The 15,403-nt window shown below is 40.6% G+C and overlaps 1 protein-coding gene across 3 annotated transcripts in view; it reads left to right on the top strand.

Annotated features, from left to right (window-relative positions):
• slc4a3 (solute carrier family 4 member 3) overlaps window positions 1-15,403 on the top strand; it is a 45,586-nt gene that overhangs the window by 24,071 nt on the left and 6,112 nt on the right. For all 3 annotated transcript variants that reach the window (XM_046403891.1, XM_046403892.1, XM_046403893.1), the window contains 9 exons: window positions 5,855-6,000; window positions 6,603-6,783; window positions 6,987-7,122; window positions 10,842-11,025; window positions 11,832-11,937; window positions 13,133-13,317; window positions 13,885-14,104; window positions 14,875-15,090; window positions 15,178-15,326. In XM_046403891.1, the coding sequence (XP_046259847.1) occupies window positions 5,855-6,000; window positions 6,603-6,783; window positions 6,987-7,122; window positions 10,842-11,025; window positions 11,832-11,937; window positions 13,133-13,317; window positions 13,885-14,104; window positions 14,875-15,090; window positions 15,178-15,326 (1,523 nt within the window). The remainder of the gene's footprint in view (window positions 1-5,854; window positions 6,001-6,602; window positions 6,784-6,986; window positions 7,123-10,841; window positions 11,026-11,831; window positions 11,938-13,132; window positions 13,318-13,884; window positions 14,105-14,874; window positions 15,091-15,177; window positions 15,327-15,403) is intronic.

The following is a 15,403-nucleotide window of genomic DNA, read 5'->3' on the forward strand; positions in this document are numbered from 1 at the left end:
CTTACAAATCTTAAACATTTGTATTGACTGCAAATCTTAAACATTTGTATTGACCTTTAAGTGTGGCTTGTATTTACATGAATACTGTTTGTTATCTGTTACATTTGACAGAGCAAATCCTTTACTCTGTCTTGTCCAATTCCCTATAAATCATACTTTATTTGGAATATAGAGTATTGGTCACCCTTATGGCCACTGACCATTGACAAGTTTTCTTAACTGCCTTGGCTGCCAATGATTTGGCTCCCTTATGGGCCTCCCACACATTCTGTCTTGTGAAACCAACCCTCACAGTTTCTAGCCCCCACATACACTGTTAAGATAAGCTTCCAGTTACTTCACACAAAGGATGGAGGACAGAAAGATGATAGGAACTACTCACATGCATCGAAACAACTCAATGCCACACATTTCAGTCCTGCAGTCAGCACACTACAGTCAAGAATGTTAATGAGGAAATTAGCAATTAGGGTAGAAAATAACAGCTCACATACTCATCTGCTCTCTATATAATTTTCCAAGCTTTATCCTACCAAATGGCTGTCCAAAGTATCTGCCAGAGGAACAGAAAGGAAACAGTTAAAAGCATATCATATATCTGGTTTCTGCCTACCTAATAACCTGACATGACTGCTTGCTTTCACTCTTCAAACTTCAGAGGAGTCACAGAACGTAACTGGCCCCATCAAAATAAGTATAAATAATATAATAAAAAAATAATAAATAATAATATAATAAGACCCCCTTCACAAAGGTTCCAAAGATATTTATATTTAATATTTATATCTGCGTTAGTTAGGAGGAAGGGAATTTGGTGAACATGATTAAACGTAACCTCAGTATAATTTAAAAATATTACCTTGTCTGTGAACGTTTCTGTCTGAGTCATATCAGATACATTTCGTTGACGATGGCGGTTGTTGAACAATGAAGACAACAACTCCCATCACCCCTTGCTGCATCACTACATCATCACCAAATCTTTTGTTTTAATTGTTTTGATTGAGAGGCCCCTACAGGCAGAAGTTACATGGCTGTGTGTTTGTATAAAACAATGTACTTTGACTTACAGTATATTCCGTTTCTGTGTTTTCTGCACATCCACAAGTGCATTTACGCAGAATTTATTCAAGAATATAGCTGAGCTGAAAATACGTTCCCAAACAAACAGCTGAAGATTGCAAGAAAAAAATGATTAAAGAAGAGTAGAGGAGAAAGGTATGGCGAGTCAAGAGGTCGTGTTTCCAGAAAAAAACTCGCACAGCAAACAGGGGCATTAATTAACAGGCTGCAGTCGATTCCCCTTCAGCAGAAACCCTGCCTCTGGCCTTTCCTGCTTTAACAGAGCGGAGTAATCATTGACTGTTTAGGAACCATCTGGAAACAGAGAACAGGGCACCCAGAGTCACTCATCGGATTTGTAGAGAGTGGTGCTTGACATTGGCAAGCCATGTATATCACCACTGCATGCCCCTCTGTTCCCATATGGTAATCTGTGATCTGGTTGTTTTAAGTGTTATTATGAATTTTGGATGATTCATTCCAAGCTCATCAAACTCACATGAGGTAAAATTTCAAGACAAAAAGTAAAAGAAGACTTTCAGCTCTTGACCAACTTTCTCTCCTGCAGAAATCATAACGGTTGATGTTTTAATCTGTCTCAGTCAAAGATAGGTTTGAGTGTGTGATTTGGCTTTTAGCTAAGCCTGTAGAGTGGTGATTCTCATGGGTAAAAGATCTTCGAAAGCAGGACGGCATCACATAATTTAAAGTGTTAAGGCTAATCAGACTCATGTAGACTCACATGCAAATGCAGACACACAACTCAAGCATGCTGAGCACATTTCAGAGATGGTCCTGCTGAGCTCACACTGGTGCACCTGTTGTAGACGAGTCAGACCACGACACTTCAGGGGACGCATGGTTTCCATGGAGACACAGGGACAGGAGTGGTGCAGCTCGCTCTGATAATTAGCACCATGATATCTCACTAAACAGAGCGCTGGAGCTGGTCCTTTAGAGGTGTTATTCTGATATTCTACCCGTATAGTTTTTGTACTTAGAGCGCTGAGCGTGTGTTTTGTTTTTTTTAGTTTAGTGTAATATATGTAGAGACGCAAACATTTGGAACTTGACCTTTACCCTCCTACACATCACATGCCTGGAAGTGACAGTGGCTCTATGGAAACGATAGGCATCGCCGCTTCTGCTCCGATCCGCTTTATGTTGGTTTTCCACCAGCCGCAAAGATCAATGGGCGGGATACATCATTAAAAAAGGGCGGCACTACAAAGCAGACCATTCCTTATCAATACTTCCTTTTGGAGTTGCAGCTAATGTGAAAGTTGCTACCATTCATGCATCTTGCTGATTGTGGATCTAGCAGGGGGGACTTCTGCCTGAAGGTATAGGTCCAACTTTGCATTTTATTTGGATTTAATGCAATGTTTCCTGACATTGAAGACATTTAAGTATAGACATTGTGTCTATACGTGCAGTTTGTATTTTTGTGCTGAGAGGTGATTATTGACACATTCTGACACATTCTTCAAAGAAATTTTCTTTTTCCTGTCTCTTGCTTCATATAACTTCTTTTTCCGAAGCTGGACTCTCTGAACACAAGCTATTTTTTTCTTGGTTGCCTGAGGTGAAACTCTTTTAGAAGCGCCTGATTTTGAAGCTGATTTCCAAAGTCAACAAGCTGGTTGTTTTGCGCAGCTGGAGTAATATAACAGAGGTCGGCTAGTGGTCCCTGCAAAGACCCTGTCTCATCAGAACAGTGATCCACGGTGAGCAACGGCGTTCGAGAATTGGAAGCCCTGGATGAGCAGTGCATCCCCTTGGACAGAGGAGGATAGCAGGAGGTACCATCCGTGGAGATGACAGACATTGAGGGACAGGAGAATCAGGGGCAAGGGAGCTCTGATAAGAAGCTTTGCACTGAGCACCACGGTCCTGAACGCCGATGCAGTGTCCAAAGAGGCTTCAGTACCTCAAAGCAGCACCTACTTGAGCGTCATGGCTCAACGGCCAACGTGGAGGGGTTTGAGGACTTTGAAGAGTTTGTTTTGGATTTTGACGACTATGACTTGCTTGAGTCAATCCACACTCAACTGGGGTCACCACTCGAGCCTGTCCGTAAGTTGTATGAAGTTGTCTTTCTGTAGAGATTCGCTTGTGTTGTTGTTGTTGGGTAGCATTGCATTTCTCTCCTTTCAGTACAAGCTCTGATGGTATTGAAAGGTTCTGATAAGGGAAGTTCTGATGAGATCATAACACAATGGGAATTTCATAATGGACGAGTATGTTGTCCTGTTTTTACGTGCATGATCAATGGGTGGGAGTGCACTTGTTTCCATTGATTATGTAGTTTGCTGCTTGTGTAATTAATGGTAACGTAAGACTCACTCATGCCACAGATGGAACAAAGTTGTCCACGGTATTGAGCGAATTGACACAGTTCTCCACTGCTGCTGTTTCCTGCTTTCCCATCGATCCAGTGGCACCCATTTGTTTTGGGGGTCAGCCACAGCTAGAGCGGAAAGACATTTCATTGACCACCAATGTGTTGTTCTGCTATTTTTATCACTTTTCACACTTAGAATCATGGCACATCCTAGAAGTCCTGTAAAATTAATGACTCCTGATGGCTTTAGTTATATGTGACTTTTCCTCTCACCGTTTCTATTTTATGCTGGCGTAGAATTTCCATTTGGGGATAAATAAAGGAATTCTGATTCTGATTTTGTTTTTGTCACACTTTGCATAACGAAGAAATAGCCTCCCTTTAAAAACTGAATATCATCAGCATTGGCTGCAGTTTGTATTTGTGCTTGTAAGCAAACATCAGCAACCTAGCATGCTAAACTAAGATCAACATGTTAACATTGGCTTATGAGCATGTTAGCATTTAGCTCCAAGCACTGCTTTGCATAAGTATAGCTTTTTGTGGCTGAAGACTGCAAGTTTGAAAATTAGAAAAAAATATGTATCTTTTTAACTCCTCGTGGAGTTAACTCCACTGCCAGAGCTCTGTGGATTGTCAGGCTGTACATAACTACCACTATAACACATCTGTGTTATGCTAGCCAGATCTCAAAAAATGAATTTCATTGAACAATAATGTCTGCTTAGGGCCTTACAGATTACAGTAACAGCAGTAAAGGGAAATTCCACTCTACACTTGGATATAAACGAGGTTGGGTCCCTTTTGGTTTGGACTAAAATGAAACTATATTTTAGGTTATTTTCACAAATATGATTTGTACAACAAAAAGTTTACCTTATGTTTTCCTTTTCCTTTTTTTTTCCTCCAGTGAAGGATAGTTTAGCTGAGTTGTTTTCCTCAGAGTTGATATAATCTAAAATGTGTGTGAACAGTCAAGAGCAGCTATGAGGCTGCTCCTGCGAAACCCTGTCACAGAAAAGCAAAAGCCTTTGTCTATTAGCTCAAAAGAAAAAATAATCAACAGTCCATGAGTTTCCCCTTTACAAAGTTTGTATGGTGTATTTGTATTGGCATTTATTTAGGTGTGGATTTTGTATCAATTGCACGTTAGACACGGAGGCGTGGAAATTGTCATGCAAGTTACTTAAGGCTGATCGAAAATGTTCAGAGCTGTTGATAGGATAGGAAACTCCCCAGAGATTCAAAAATTATTTGTGGTATTGTTGGATTAAAACAGTAAAAATAATAACACTCATGCTTGCTTGCAGATGGGTCAAGTGTTTTATTTTAAGCATGGAATCAGGAGGATTCAGTATTCAGGAATCAGGAAGATGAAAGACCTCAGACCAGGTCAGATGCTAGTTCAAGAGCAGGAAGACGAGCAAAACTGACTCCTCACTCCCAGGTTATTTGCTTTGTTCATGCCCTACTTTAGGTGGGAAATATCACTTCATCTAGGTCAGGTGGAGCAGTTCATACAAGGGCAGCATTTAGAGCCTGTCCTTTGGGAGACTCTTCAAAATGAAACACAACCTAACTTCATGTTGAGTTCCGTTTCCATCTGTTTCCCCAAGGAAGGCGTGACTCAGCAGAATGGAACCCTCACTGTTGTTTATGTGTGTGTGTGTGTGTGTGTGTGTGTGTGAGTGAGTGAGTGAGTGCACACACATACACACACACACCCGCATGCAGTCTCTCTCACCTCTGCTTTAGTTGCCTCTGGCTGTTTATTTAGTAAAAAATAATATTCAGCTGTTGTTCAGTCTGGCTGGTCAACAGCAGTTCCAGACTGAAAAAAACATGGAAAACATTTTTCTTTAAACATATAAAATGTACCTACATTTGACCACTTCTGAAAAACACGTACTGTGGCTGAAAGTAATACATTAGGCATGATTTTGCCAAATTATAATCGTTACTTCAAATTGTGTAAACATCCTTTACTACTCTCTCAACACATATTCATTCTGGTGGTTAACCTTTTTCTTTTCATTGCTCATTTCCTTTATCCAAATTAAGTGACTTCCCAAGCTCCCCACTCTTTAGGAAATGATGGCCAGATTCTCACTGTAATGAAAAGAGCCGGTCATTATGCTAAATTCAATAAAAATGATTTGTGGTTTCAAGAAATCGAAAATAAAATTAGTTTTGAACTGGAGGAAAGACCACCTCTTTTGTAACAGTTTCCCATGGCATACACGGATTCTTACTCACCCGTGGTGCCTTTTCCCTGTTATTGGATGGTGCTCTGTCAGTGGAAACTTAAACAGACATACAAATTTGATTTCCAGCATAGAGGACATTTTGTGACTTAGACAGGATGTTTTGTTTGTTCATAATCCCAAAAAGGCTTGTTAACTTTTGCATTTTGACTTACTTGTGCTTGCTATACTTGTGGCTGCTCAGGTCACCGATTTGAAGACAACCCCGGGGTGAGGCGCCACCTAGTGAAGAAGTCGTCACGATGTCAGATGACCCGGGCCAGCAACAGTTCCACACCACTGAGCAGCCTGAAGAAGAAGAAGAGAGCAGCAGATAAGAAAACTCATGAGGTTTGCGGTTCATTTTTTTTAATTCCCCCCCCTTAAATCCAAGCTTTTCTTGGTTTAAACACATCAACCTGATGAGACTCGAGCACAAAATTGCTCCTGATGTTTTAAATCAGAAGTGTGACAGAAACATAAATCATACGAATATTATTTTGTGTTGTTTTGAGAACACTTGGCCAAGAAGGAATTCTATGTTGAAATTTGACAAAATGACCAAACCATTAGTTCATCTTATTTATTTCTTTTTCTCAGAAGTGAGACTAATTTTTTTTATCTTGTATTTGTCCTCAGCCTTTACATTCTATTTTTACTTAGTTTATATTTCTATGTTTTTATTCAACTTTTAATTTCGTATTTTTTTTATACCCTACCTATTACTCCCGGGACCTGAGTCCTAATTTCGTACCATAAGCATGTAAATGTGAGCTGGTATGACAATAAAAGCTCCTTGATTTCAGTATATTGTGGTATGTGTGCAGCATCTTATAGTATTAACCACTGAGTCTTGATAGTTTTTCTTATTTTAGTGATACTCTTAAACATATTCCAAGAGTGATTTTTGACAGTTACCCTTTTCATGTTTGTCTGCTGTACTTCATCTTCAGCTGTTTGTGGAGCTGAACGAGCTGATTGTGGAGAGGGACCATGAAATGCGCTGGAAGGAGCGAGCTCGCTGGATCAAGTTTGAAGAGGATGTGGACGAGGAAACGGATCGCTGGGGCAAACCTCATGTGGCTTCGCTCTCCTTCCGCAGCTTGCTGGAGCTTCGCCGCACCATCACACACGGTAAAGGGCAAAGTAGATGCTCCCAGCACCAGTCTCAAGGTTTATCTGTTTGCACGTGCAGCTGAAATGAGCAGAAAATCTGTTTTGTCAAAATAGCAATATGTAGACATTTTCTCTTTGTTAGCGTTTGGCCAAACTGGTTATGGAAACCTCTCAAACCATCTGAGATTAGCAACCATTGTGACTCCCTGTTTGTTCCACAGGTGCCATCCTCCTGGACCTCGAACAGAACTCGCTACCTGGCATCGCCCATCTGGTGGTGGAGACAATGATCATCTCTGATCAGATCAGAGCTGAAGACAGACCCAGTGTTCTCCGGGCCCTGCTTCTCAAACATAGGTCAGTCACCAATTCTAATCCAGTCTAATGTAAGTTAGGTAACCGGAGACCAAAACAGTGTTATCCTATCCACTTCAGCTGTTTCTTTATTCATGTATTGACAGACCTGTCAGTGTGGGTGTTGCTTTGTTTTCACTTCAGTTTGAGTTTCACACTCATCATCTGCTGTATTTCACCAGGATTGACTAAGTTTCAAATGTCAAGATTGTCTCATGGCCTCGACAGTCAGATTAAAAGTTTGATTCTTCATTGTGTGAGCCGTGATGCCGTTTGATCTCTGTTTTTGTGAAGATTTTTGCCTTTTCAGTCCTTATGTCAGTCCTATCCTGTGTCAGACTTACTTCTCTCTTCTAAAGTGAACAGTGAGTGTTTCAGGCTGAGGCTTATAATTACCCACAGAAAAATGTTCTGGGCTTTTTTGAAACACATAAACTTTTTATCTTGAAACCAACCTTTCCAGCTATTTTGTTACTTTTCATAAATCCAGGCTCATTATATTGTGTTCTGTCTGCCCCATTCTCATGATTGCAATATCTCAGGAACGCCTTTAGGGAATTTTTCAGACTTGGCACAAACATCCACTTGGATGAACTGATTAGATTTTGGTGGTCAAGGGTCACTGTGACTTCACAACACACAGTTTAAGCCATAACTCAAGAATTCACACTCTAACTTTGGCAAAATTTCGCACAAAGGTCTAATAAGATAAATTGATGAAGTGATGACTTTTTCTGTCCAGCTGGATTGAACATGTGTGTGAAGCACCCACGTTTCAGAATCTGTAGCAACATCCGTCTTTGAGGCATTGTAGTCCTCTAAAAGCTCGTTGGTTTTGTTGAAATTGACCCGCAGTTGATTGTCCCCGTATGACAAAGCTCTGTATCAGTCACCACAGATATTATATGAGTCTGGACAGACAAGGATGTAAACTGCCATTCTAGTTAAAAATCTGTGTGTTGTTTTTAGGTTTGACATTTCAGCATTTATTAACAAAAGAAAACGTGTGAAGGATGGACTGGTGATTATTGTTGTAAAAATGACATGTAAAACAGCCATTGCTTTTCATAGGTCTTTAGGCTGTGGTGGGAGGGCTCATCAACAGGCTGAAGAAAACTTTTAGTTCTTTGAACAGTAGTTCCTGGGACTAAATGCTCGGGGTACTTTGGGTGAGAACACATTTTTGAGTTTTTTGGTGCTTTGTAGTTTTTGTTTTGACAGGATTTTTCGAGCTAGTCAGCTGCAGTCAGACACTGGTGGTTTCAAGTTCGATGGTATTGATGGAAATTATTGGGTGTGATGTTGTTAAACTGGTGGAAGTGTAGGTGAGGAGACTTTGAGAGGGAATAGGCTTGTAATGGGAGACCACAACTTGCTTTCAGGTGTTAAGAGCTCAACCAGAACTCGCCTTGCAGAAAAACCTCAAGGACACAGATTGTCTCAGCTTTGTGTTTACAGAACACCAGAGGGTAGAGTTATGTCAGTTCCTGCACGCTGCAGGACATGTGGATGTAATGCATGTGACATGTCATCTCAGCGCTGTCTCTAGCTCTCTCAAATGGTCCCCGCTCATTGATTGGCACTTGTACTGACATGCCAGCTAAAGTGACCTGACACACATGGTCAATGGAAGAGTGCACTGCACATAGTGAATTATGGATTCTTCACTGTTACGTAACAAAGTTTACTAAATGTCAGCTGTCAGATAGAATTAATCAAAGGAAAAATAAGCCATGCCTGTCAAATGTGGGTGTTGCCATTAAGCTGCTGCTTTTGTATTTTGTGTCACTTAAAATGCTATTTTGCCTGTTTTCAAGCCTCTGCAAGTATGGATTACCATGAGAGGGAGTAAATCAGTACATTTAAATCCATGATGAACAGAAAGTGAATTCTGATGATTATGGTGATCTTCTTCCTTTTCCATGAGCGCCAACCACAGTTTGAGATTGCGTGCATTGCCATTAAATTTGGTTTATAGGGAACATAAATGTCAGGATTAATTGTGATGATTAGTGATCCTCTGGCTTTTCTTCTTGTGCCATCATGAGATTAGATTATCCAATACATTTTTTATGACCAAATATCTTCAAAACTAATAATATTCCTATCAGTTCCCATCTGTACCTTGCATTTAGTGCAGTTACAAACTGTTAAACTGTGTTAATAAGGTAAACAACATACCTGCTGCAAGGCTGTAGACTTTCGATGTTGTTAACATGAGCTGTCATGCATACTGTCAGTGCCCACTTGTCACGTGTTGGAGAGGATGGATTTTGCACACACAAAGTGACACAACATATGAGCACAAAATAGGCTGGCCAGCACACATTCTTAGCAACAGGCCAGCATGCATTCATTCCATCTTTTACCGCCTTTCCACATAAATTCCCAGCATGTCACTGGCTGCGTCCACAGGGAGAGAAACACTCATGTCATTAGAGTCATCACCGGTCTGAGATATCAGATTTACGACGTGGAGAAAAAGCACATTGAGGTGCTGCTAAAATTTAGCTCATTGCCTACTCGGAACACGTTAAAGATCCTCTGGAAACTACTTGAGCACAGTTCATCTCAGTGTCACACCTCGTTCTTTTGTCTCACGCCGCCGTCGTGTCCAATTTCTGGCGTCGTCTTATTGGGCCTTGTGGGCCTAATGAGTGAGGTGATGTCACCATTGCACTGGCCGGTGATGTAATGAGGCTGGTGTGCAAATGGCTGGTGTGACATACAAATACTTTACATGCACAAGGGCATAGCTAATAAGTCTGCACAGGTTGGCTGTTTTATGGATGTTCTAAAGCAAATATCACATTTTAAAAAATGTGACTTTGTCATTAGAGTTTTCTAATTAGTTTCAATGGAAAGTGCAAGATTGTAAGATAAAATTTCAAATGAACAGAAGATAGATAAGCTGTGCGAGAATCCAAATGACCTTGGCTTACAAATGAAAACTGTGCTATTGTCATCTTATAATGACAGTTTAATTCGCCCTCGGGCTGAAGAGATAATAAGTAGGAGGAGCAGACTAATGTATCTGTGAAAGAAAATAAATTTTGGCATTATAGCACTGCCCCTTGTCTATCTGATGCTGAAGCTCCTGTTAGGCTGAGACCATGCAGATAGGATGAGTTGTGTTTGGCTTGAAATGACCAAATCTGCAGTGAGCAATCTCTATGAGATCAAGGTGTTAATAGAGAATAATATAGAGCAGTCTTTCCCAAACTGCTTTTTAGCCAGACCAGCAGTGGGGCTTTATAAATTGTTCACAATTAAATATCTTAGCAAGTTTTCATAATTTTGCCAAGAAATTTGCAACAGGCATTTGTGACACAGTGTGTCACAGTGAATAAATCCATTTTTCAGCTTTGTTGTTTGTTGCTTGTTTCAAAAGCTAATAGATGGATGTCCAGGAAAAGTGTTATTTGTGCCCTCCACAGGATGAATTGTAATAATTTGTTGATTACTGAGATTTCATCTAATGGAATCTTTAGATTAACATTTTAACTTGTACTAATCTTACTTTGGTGCAGGAGCTTTAAAATTACTGCCATTCCCATCAGCCTCAGCTGTACTTTGTGCTTAGTGCTGGCAGGTAAATATTGATGGCAGTAAGCTAAGATTGCAACCCTGGTAAACATTACTGGCTAAATATCAGCTTGTTAACAGTGCCACTGTGAGCGAACCTGTGTCTACATACAGTTTGATTTTTTGTTTGTCCACAGCCATCCGAGCGATCTGAAACATCGCTTTCACCGCCACCAATCATCCGGCAGTCTTCATGGCCCATTCAATCACAACCACGTCCAGGACACCAGCCTGCCCCTGGTGGTTGAAGAGCGCGACGAGAACCACGACAACAAAGGGCCGGTCTATGATCCAAAACAAGACGTGTTTGTCAGCCTGTTTGTAAGTTTCCTTTTAAAGTTTCTTGTTTTTATTTGACTTTTGTTTGTCCCTAACTCTACGGCAATGCAGATTCTTTGCACTTTCTTTACTCTTTGCATCAGTGTGAGAGGCTGACGCCAGATCTGCGAGATATGAGATCTGAGTGAAGATAGACTGTGACATAGTTGAAACAGTGCAGGCCAGCAACATGGTAAATATGATTTTCCAAAGCCAAAGTAAGTGATTAACTAGTTTTGACAAGACTCCACAAGAATAATTGAACTCAGCTATCTAAAAGAGAGATGAAAGGGACATTGGGCTGTCTTGTTCTAGTTTACGGTTTGCATTAAGCTCTAAAGATCAGCAGTAAGCATAGATTTAAGCATGATTACGCTAACTTCTCGTTGCTCTCGCATTGTTCTTTGAAACACAACCCTTCAGAGGTCAGAAGTCGTGTAGGTAGTTCTTGAAGTTGGAGAAAGCAAGCCTCCCTGCTGCACATGTGTTGAATTATGCTCTTAGTCAGCTTACAGGTGCTTCTAGTTAAAGCCTCTTGATGCATTAACTGTGAAAACTGAATGTTCCCCATGGCTTCAAATGTTGGCAAATTTGAAACAGCCTATTAAAATGATTCTGTTAAAACTTAAAGGACCAGTCTTCCAGTTGTGAGGTTTAAAATGAGCTGCACAGGGATATTTGATTATTGTTCATATACATTGCAATTCCCACAATATATTCGCGTTATTGGTCCCATGCGATGTTATGGTGTCACATCACGTTGGTTGGAACAACACTGAGGATATTTTTTGTTCTGTTGCTCCTCCAAGAAATCTCTCCACCCGCTGCCTCCTGAGAGCCATCCAGCTGCAGCCAGATCGATGAAACTCCTCGCCAAGATTCCCAAGGATGCTGAAGCTGTCATTGTTTTAGTCGGTAAGCTCTGGGAGTTTTGACAGAGTAGATTATTTACTGCAGCTATGTCTTTTCTTCTGTTTTTACAAACTGCTAAAAGATGAATTTGCTTGTTGTAAATTCTCCATTAGGACTCAAATACAAAAATCAAGGAATTAACTTGCATCAGGACAAATGACAGCATAGTCATGTCATGTTCGCCACTAACAAGAACACAACAGTTTCACATTCTTGATTATTTGATTATTTTATCATCTGATTCTTTCTCTCATCTCTCCTTAATTTAGAATGTGGCTGGGGGGTCCAGGTGGTCATGATGTGGCTAACATTACTCACCTGTTTACACTGGCATACCTTTGCATTGGCTCTCCACCTCCTTCCATTGTGCCATGTATTTACTGTCACACCATAGATTTATAGTTTGTAATGGGGTAGAATGGTAATAATCCCTGAGATTAGGGAGAGACGTACCCCCTCTCTCTTTACCAAATGTTCTGTATTTGACCCTTTTCTTTTGTTTCCTTCCATTCCAAATAAATGGTGAAATTTGCTTGTATGCTTTTGTTTATTGGACTTTTAGCCTGAATATTTCCCAGACATATCAAGGAAATCTAAAAGGATGTATACAGATATATACAGAGAAACATCAGGGTACAATGCCATTTTGTGTTCCTATTAGAGACCAGAGAATACTTTTAATTATTACAGTATTACAGTTACATATTATCACAGTACAGGCCCAGGCCTGTTTGTTACCATCTTCTCTTATTGTTTGTGCAACAGGTTCTATGTAAAGCGCAAAAATGGGTGGTGTAAGAAGGCAAACCTGAGTCGATCTGTCTGGTTTTATGTGATCAGTAAAATCTCTGTTTATCTTGACTTTGGCTGTGGGGGTAATATCATGTTTTAAGTTTATAGTGTTAATAACAGTGCAGCTGTTTTGTTCTGCCTCCTGAGGAAAGTTTTACTGTTAAGCTACGGAATATCCTGAAAAGCAAACGCAGACTGGCGCTAAAACTACTACAGATGTCTGTGAGGAGAAGATTCATTTTTCACATCAATTTCTGTGAGATACTTTTCACTAAACAGGTGGTGAGGGAGTTAATAGCCGAAATGCAATCACAGATTGACTCACCACAAATGCTGTCCCTCATGCCAGGATGTGAAAAATCTCAGAGGTCTAAATTTGTTGTGTTTTGTTGCTTTCTCCTACCAGGTTGTGTTGAATTCCTGGAGCAGCCAGCCATGGCCTTTGTCAGGTTGAGTGAGGCCGTCCTTCTGGAGTCGGTGCTCGAGGTCCCTGTCCCTGTTCGCTTTCTTTTTGTCCTGCTTGGTCCCAGTCAGTCCAACGTGGACTATCATGAGATTGGACGCTCCTTCTCCACTCTCATGTCTGACAAGGTAGGTATGAATCTGAGAAGATGTTAAATCACATTTTAGTTATTTAGTTATTATTATTAAAGGACTGAGTCACAAAAAGAAGAAAGAAAACAGATCAATGATACCATTTATTCACTTTGAACTTGAACATTAGATTTAGAAGTAGATAGAATTGCTAAGAATTTAGAATTAGATTTAAAATGAATAAAATTATGTTATTTTGTGGTTTTGACATAAGTAGCCTTAAGAAAGTGATTATGTTGGTCCCAGCAACAGGACTGTATGTGCTGTAATTCAGTGATGTAGTGGATGCAGAAGCTTTTTACTTTTTAATCTATTTTCAATAAACCAGAAAGACCTTAAAATGATTTTGCCCTTTTAACATGTTTGTGTCGCATGAAACAATTATTTATTTTCCAGGGCCAAATCTTAGTGACTTTATGGTTGTCTGCTGTGTCAGCCTTCAAAGACATCTGAGAACTTGAATTGCTTATTGTTTAATCAATAATAAGATGAGTAACCCTTTGAGCTTGAACAGCCTTTGTTTTGCATTCTTGGGATTACATTCAGTTGTGCTTTTTGTTGTAGAGTTTCCATGAGGTGGCTTACTTTGCTGACGACCGACAGGACCTCCTGAATGGTATCAATGAATTCTTAGACTGCAGCATCGTCATTCCACCCTCAGATGTGGAGGGTAAAGACCTCCTGAAGACAGTGGCAGACTTCCAGAAGCAGATGCTGCGCAAGAGGAAGGAAAGAGAGCTCAAGAGGCACCACTCCATAGCTGGCATGGAGCAGAACAACAAAGGTATCCTGTCAAGTCTCTAACAGGCCTCTTTTCCAAGCAAAATCCTCAGGGAGCAGGTTTGAAGGTGGCACATCTGATTCAGAAGAATCAAGGTTAGTCAGCAATGCAAAAAACAGTTCAAACTCGTAAGTCGTACTGCTTAGAAATCTTGTGCAGAATATTCCCTGCAGTTCACATTTTGTGTTCCTCAAGACTTGGGTTGCCGTAGTCTTTTTTTAATACTACCACCGGAGGGCACCAAAGACATGTTCAAATACTGCACAAAGTGGCTTATGGAGAAAAAGATGACATTATTTTATATTTTCCTTATTGTCAACAGTCTCATAAAAAGAACAAACCAAACAATTCATTAGTCCGTCTTTCAGTGCTTTCCTGATTCCCTAATGTGTCACACTAAAAGCCAGTCGCAAATGTATTTGTATGTTTTTTAAAAGTACTCAGTAATTTCCTAACAGCTGAGTGCTGTAGTTTGTAGGAAGCATTACTCAAAACAGGAGTAAATGGCGTGTTTGCCGAGGAATATTTTCAGCTGTGGATTCATACATGTGTATCCCTGATTGATTGCAAAGCCCTAGTTAATGGTAATGAAGGAACATTTGACCCCAGATGGACAGACCGGTGATTGGTAGTTGGTAGTGTTTCCAGTGTCCAGTGAGTTTTAGATTTACATTTTGGTGGTCGTGTTTATCTTTGCATTACAGGTTGTGCCTTTAATGTCTATTGTTGACTTGTGGGTAATTTACTAAGTTGTATTTAACAAACCCCTCTAGATGCAAGTCCAGAGGAGGAGGAGGAGGGGGACCAGGAGGTGGACCCACTGAAGCGCTCAGGGATCCCTTTCGGAGGCCTGATCCACGACATTCGCCGCCGCTACCCACACTATGTCAGTGACTTAAAAGACGCCCTGGACACGCAGTGCATCGCCGCCGTCATCTTCATCTATTTTGCTGCACTGTCGCCCACTATTACCTTTGGAGGCCTGCTGGGTAAACTACAAGAACCAAGATATTTAGATTCCATGTCATTTTGACGCACGTGCTCTGAAGATGTGTTTTGCCTGTTCTCACATACAGGTGAAAAAACTGAGGGCATGATGGGAGTGACTGAGCTTATTGTGTCAACTGCAACTCTTGGAGTCATATTCTCTCTGCTGGCTGGTCAGCCCCTCCTCATCATAGGCTTCTCGGGACCCTTACTGGTGTTTGAAGAAGCCTACTACAAGGTACTTCATCTGAAAACATAGAAATCATCTGAGTTCACACAGTAACTACGACAAACTATGTCACATACTCCAGTTTT

Source organism: Scatophagus argus, chromosome 11 (assembly GCF_020382885.2).
Source record: "Scatophagus argus isolate fScaArg1 chromosome 11, fScaArg1.pri, whole genome shotgun sequence".
In the NCBI taxonomy this organism is placed as follows: domain Eukaryota; kingdom Metazoa; phylum Chordata; class Actinopteri; family Scatophagidae; genus Scatophagus; species Scatophagus argus.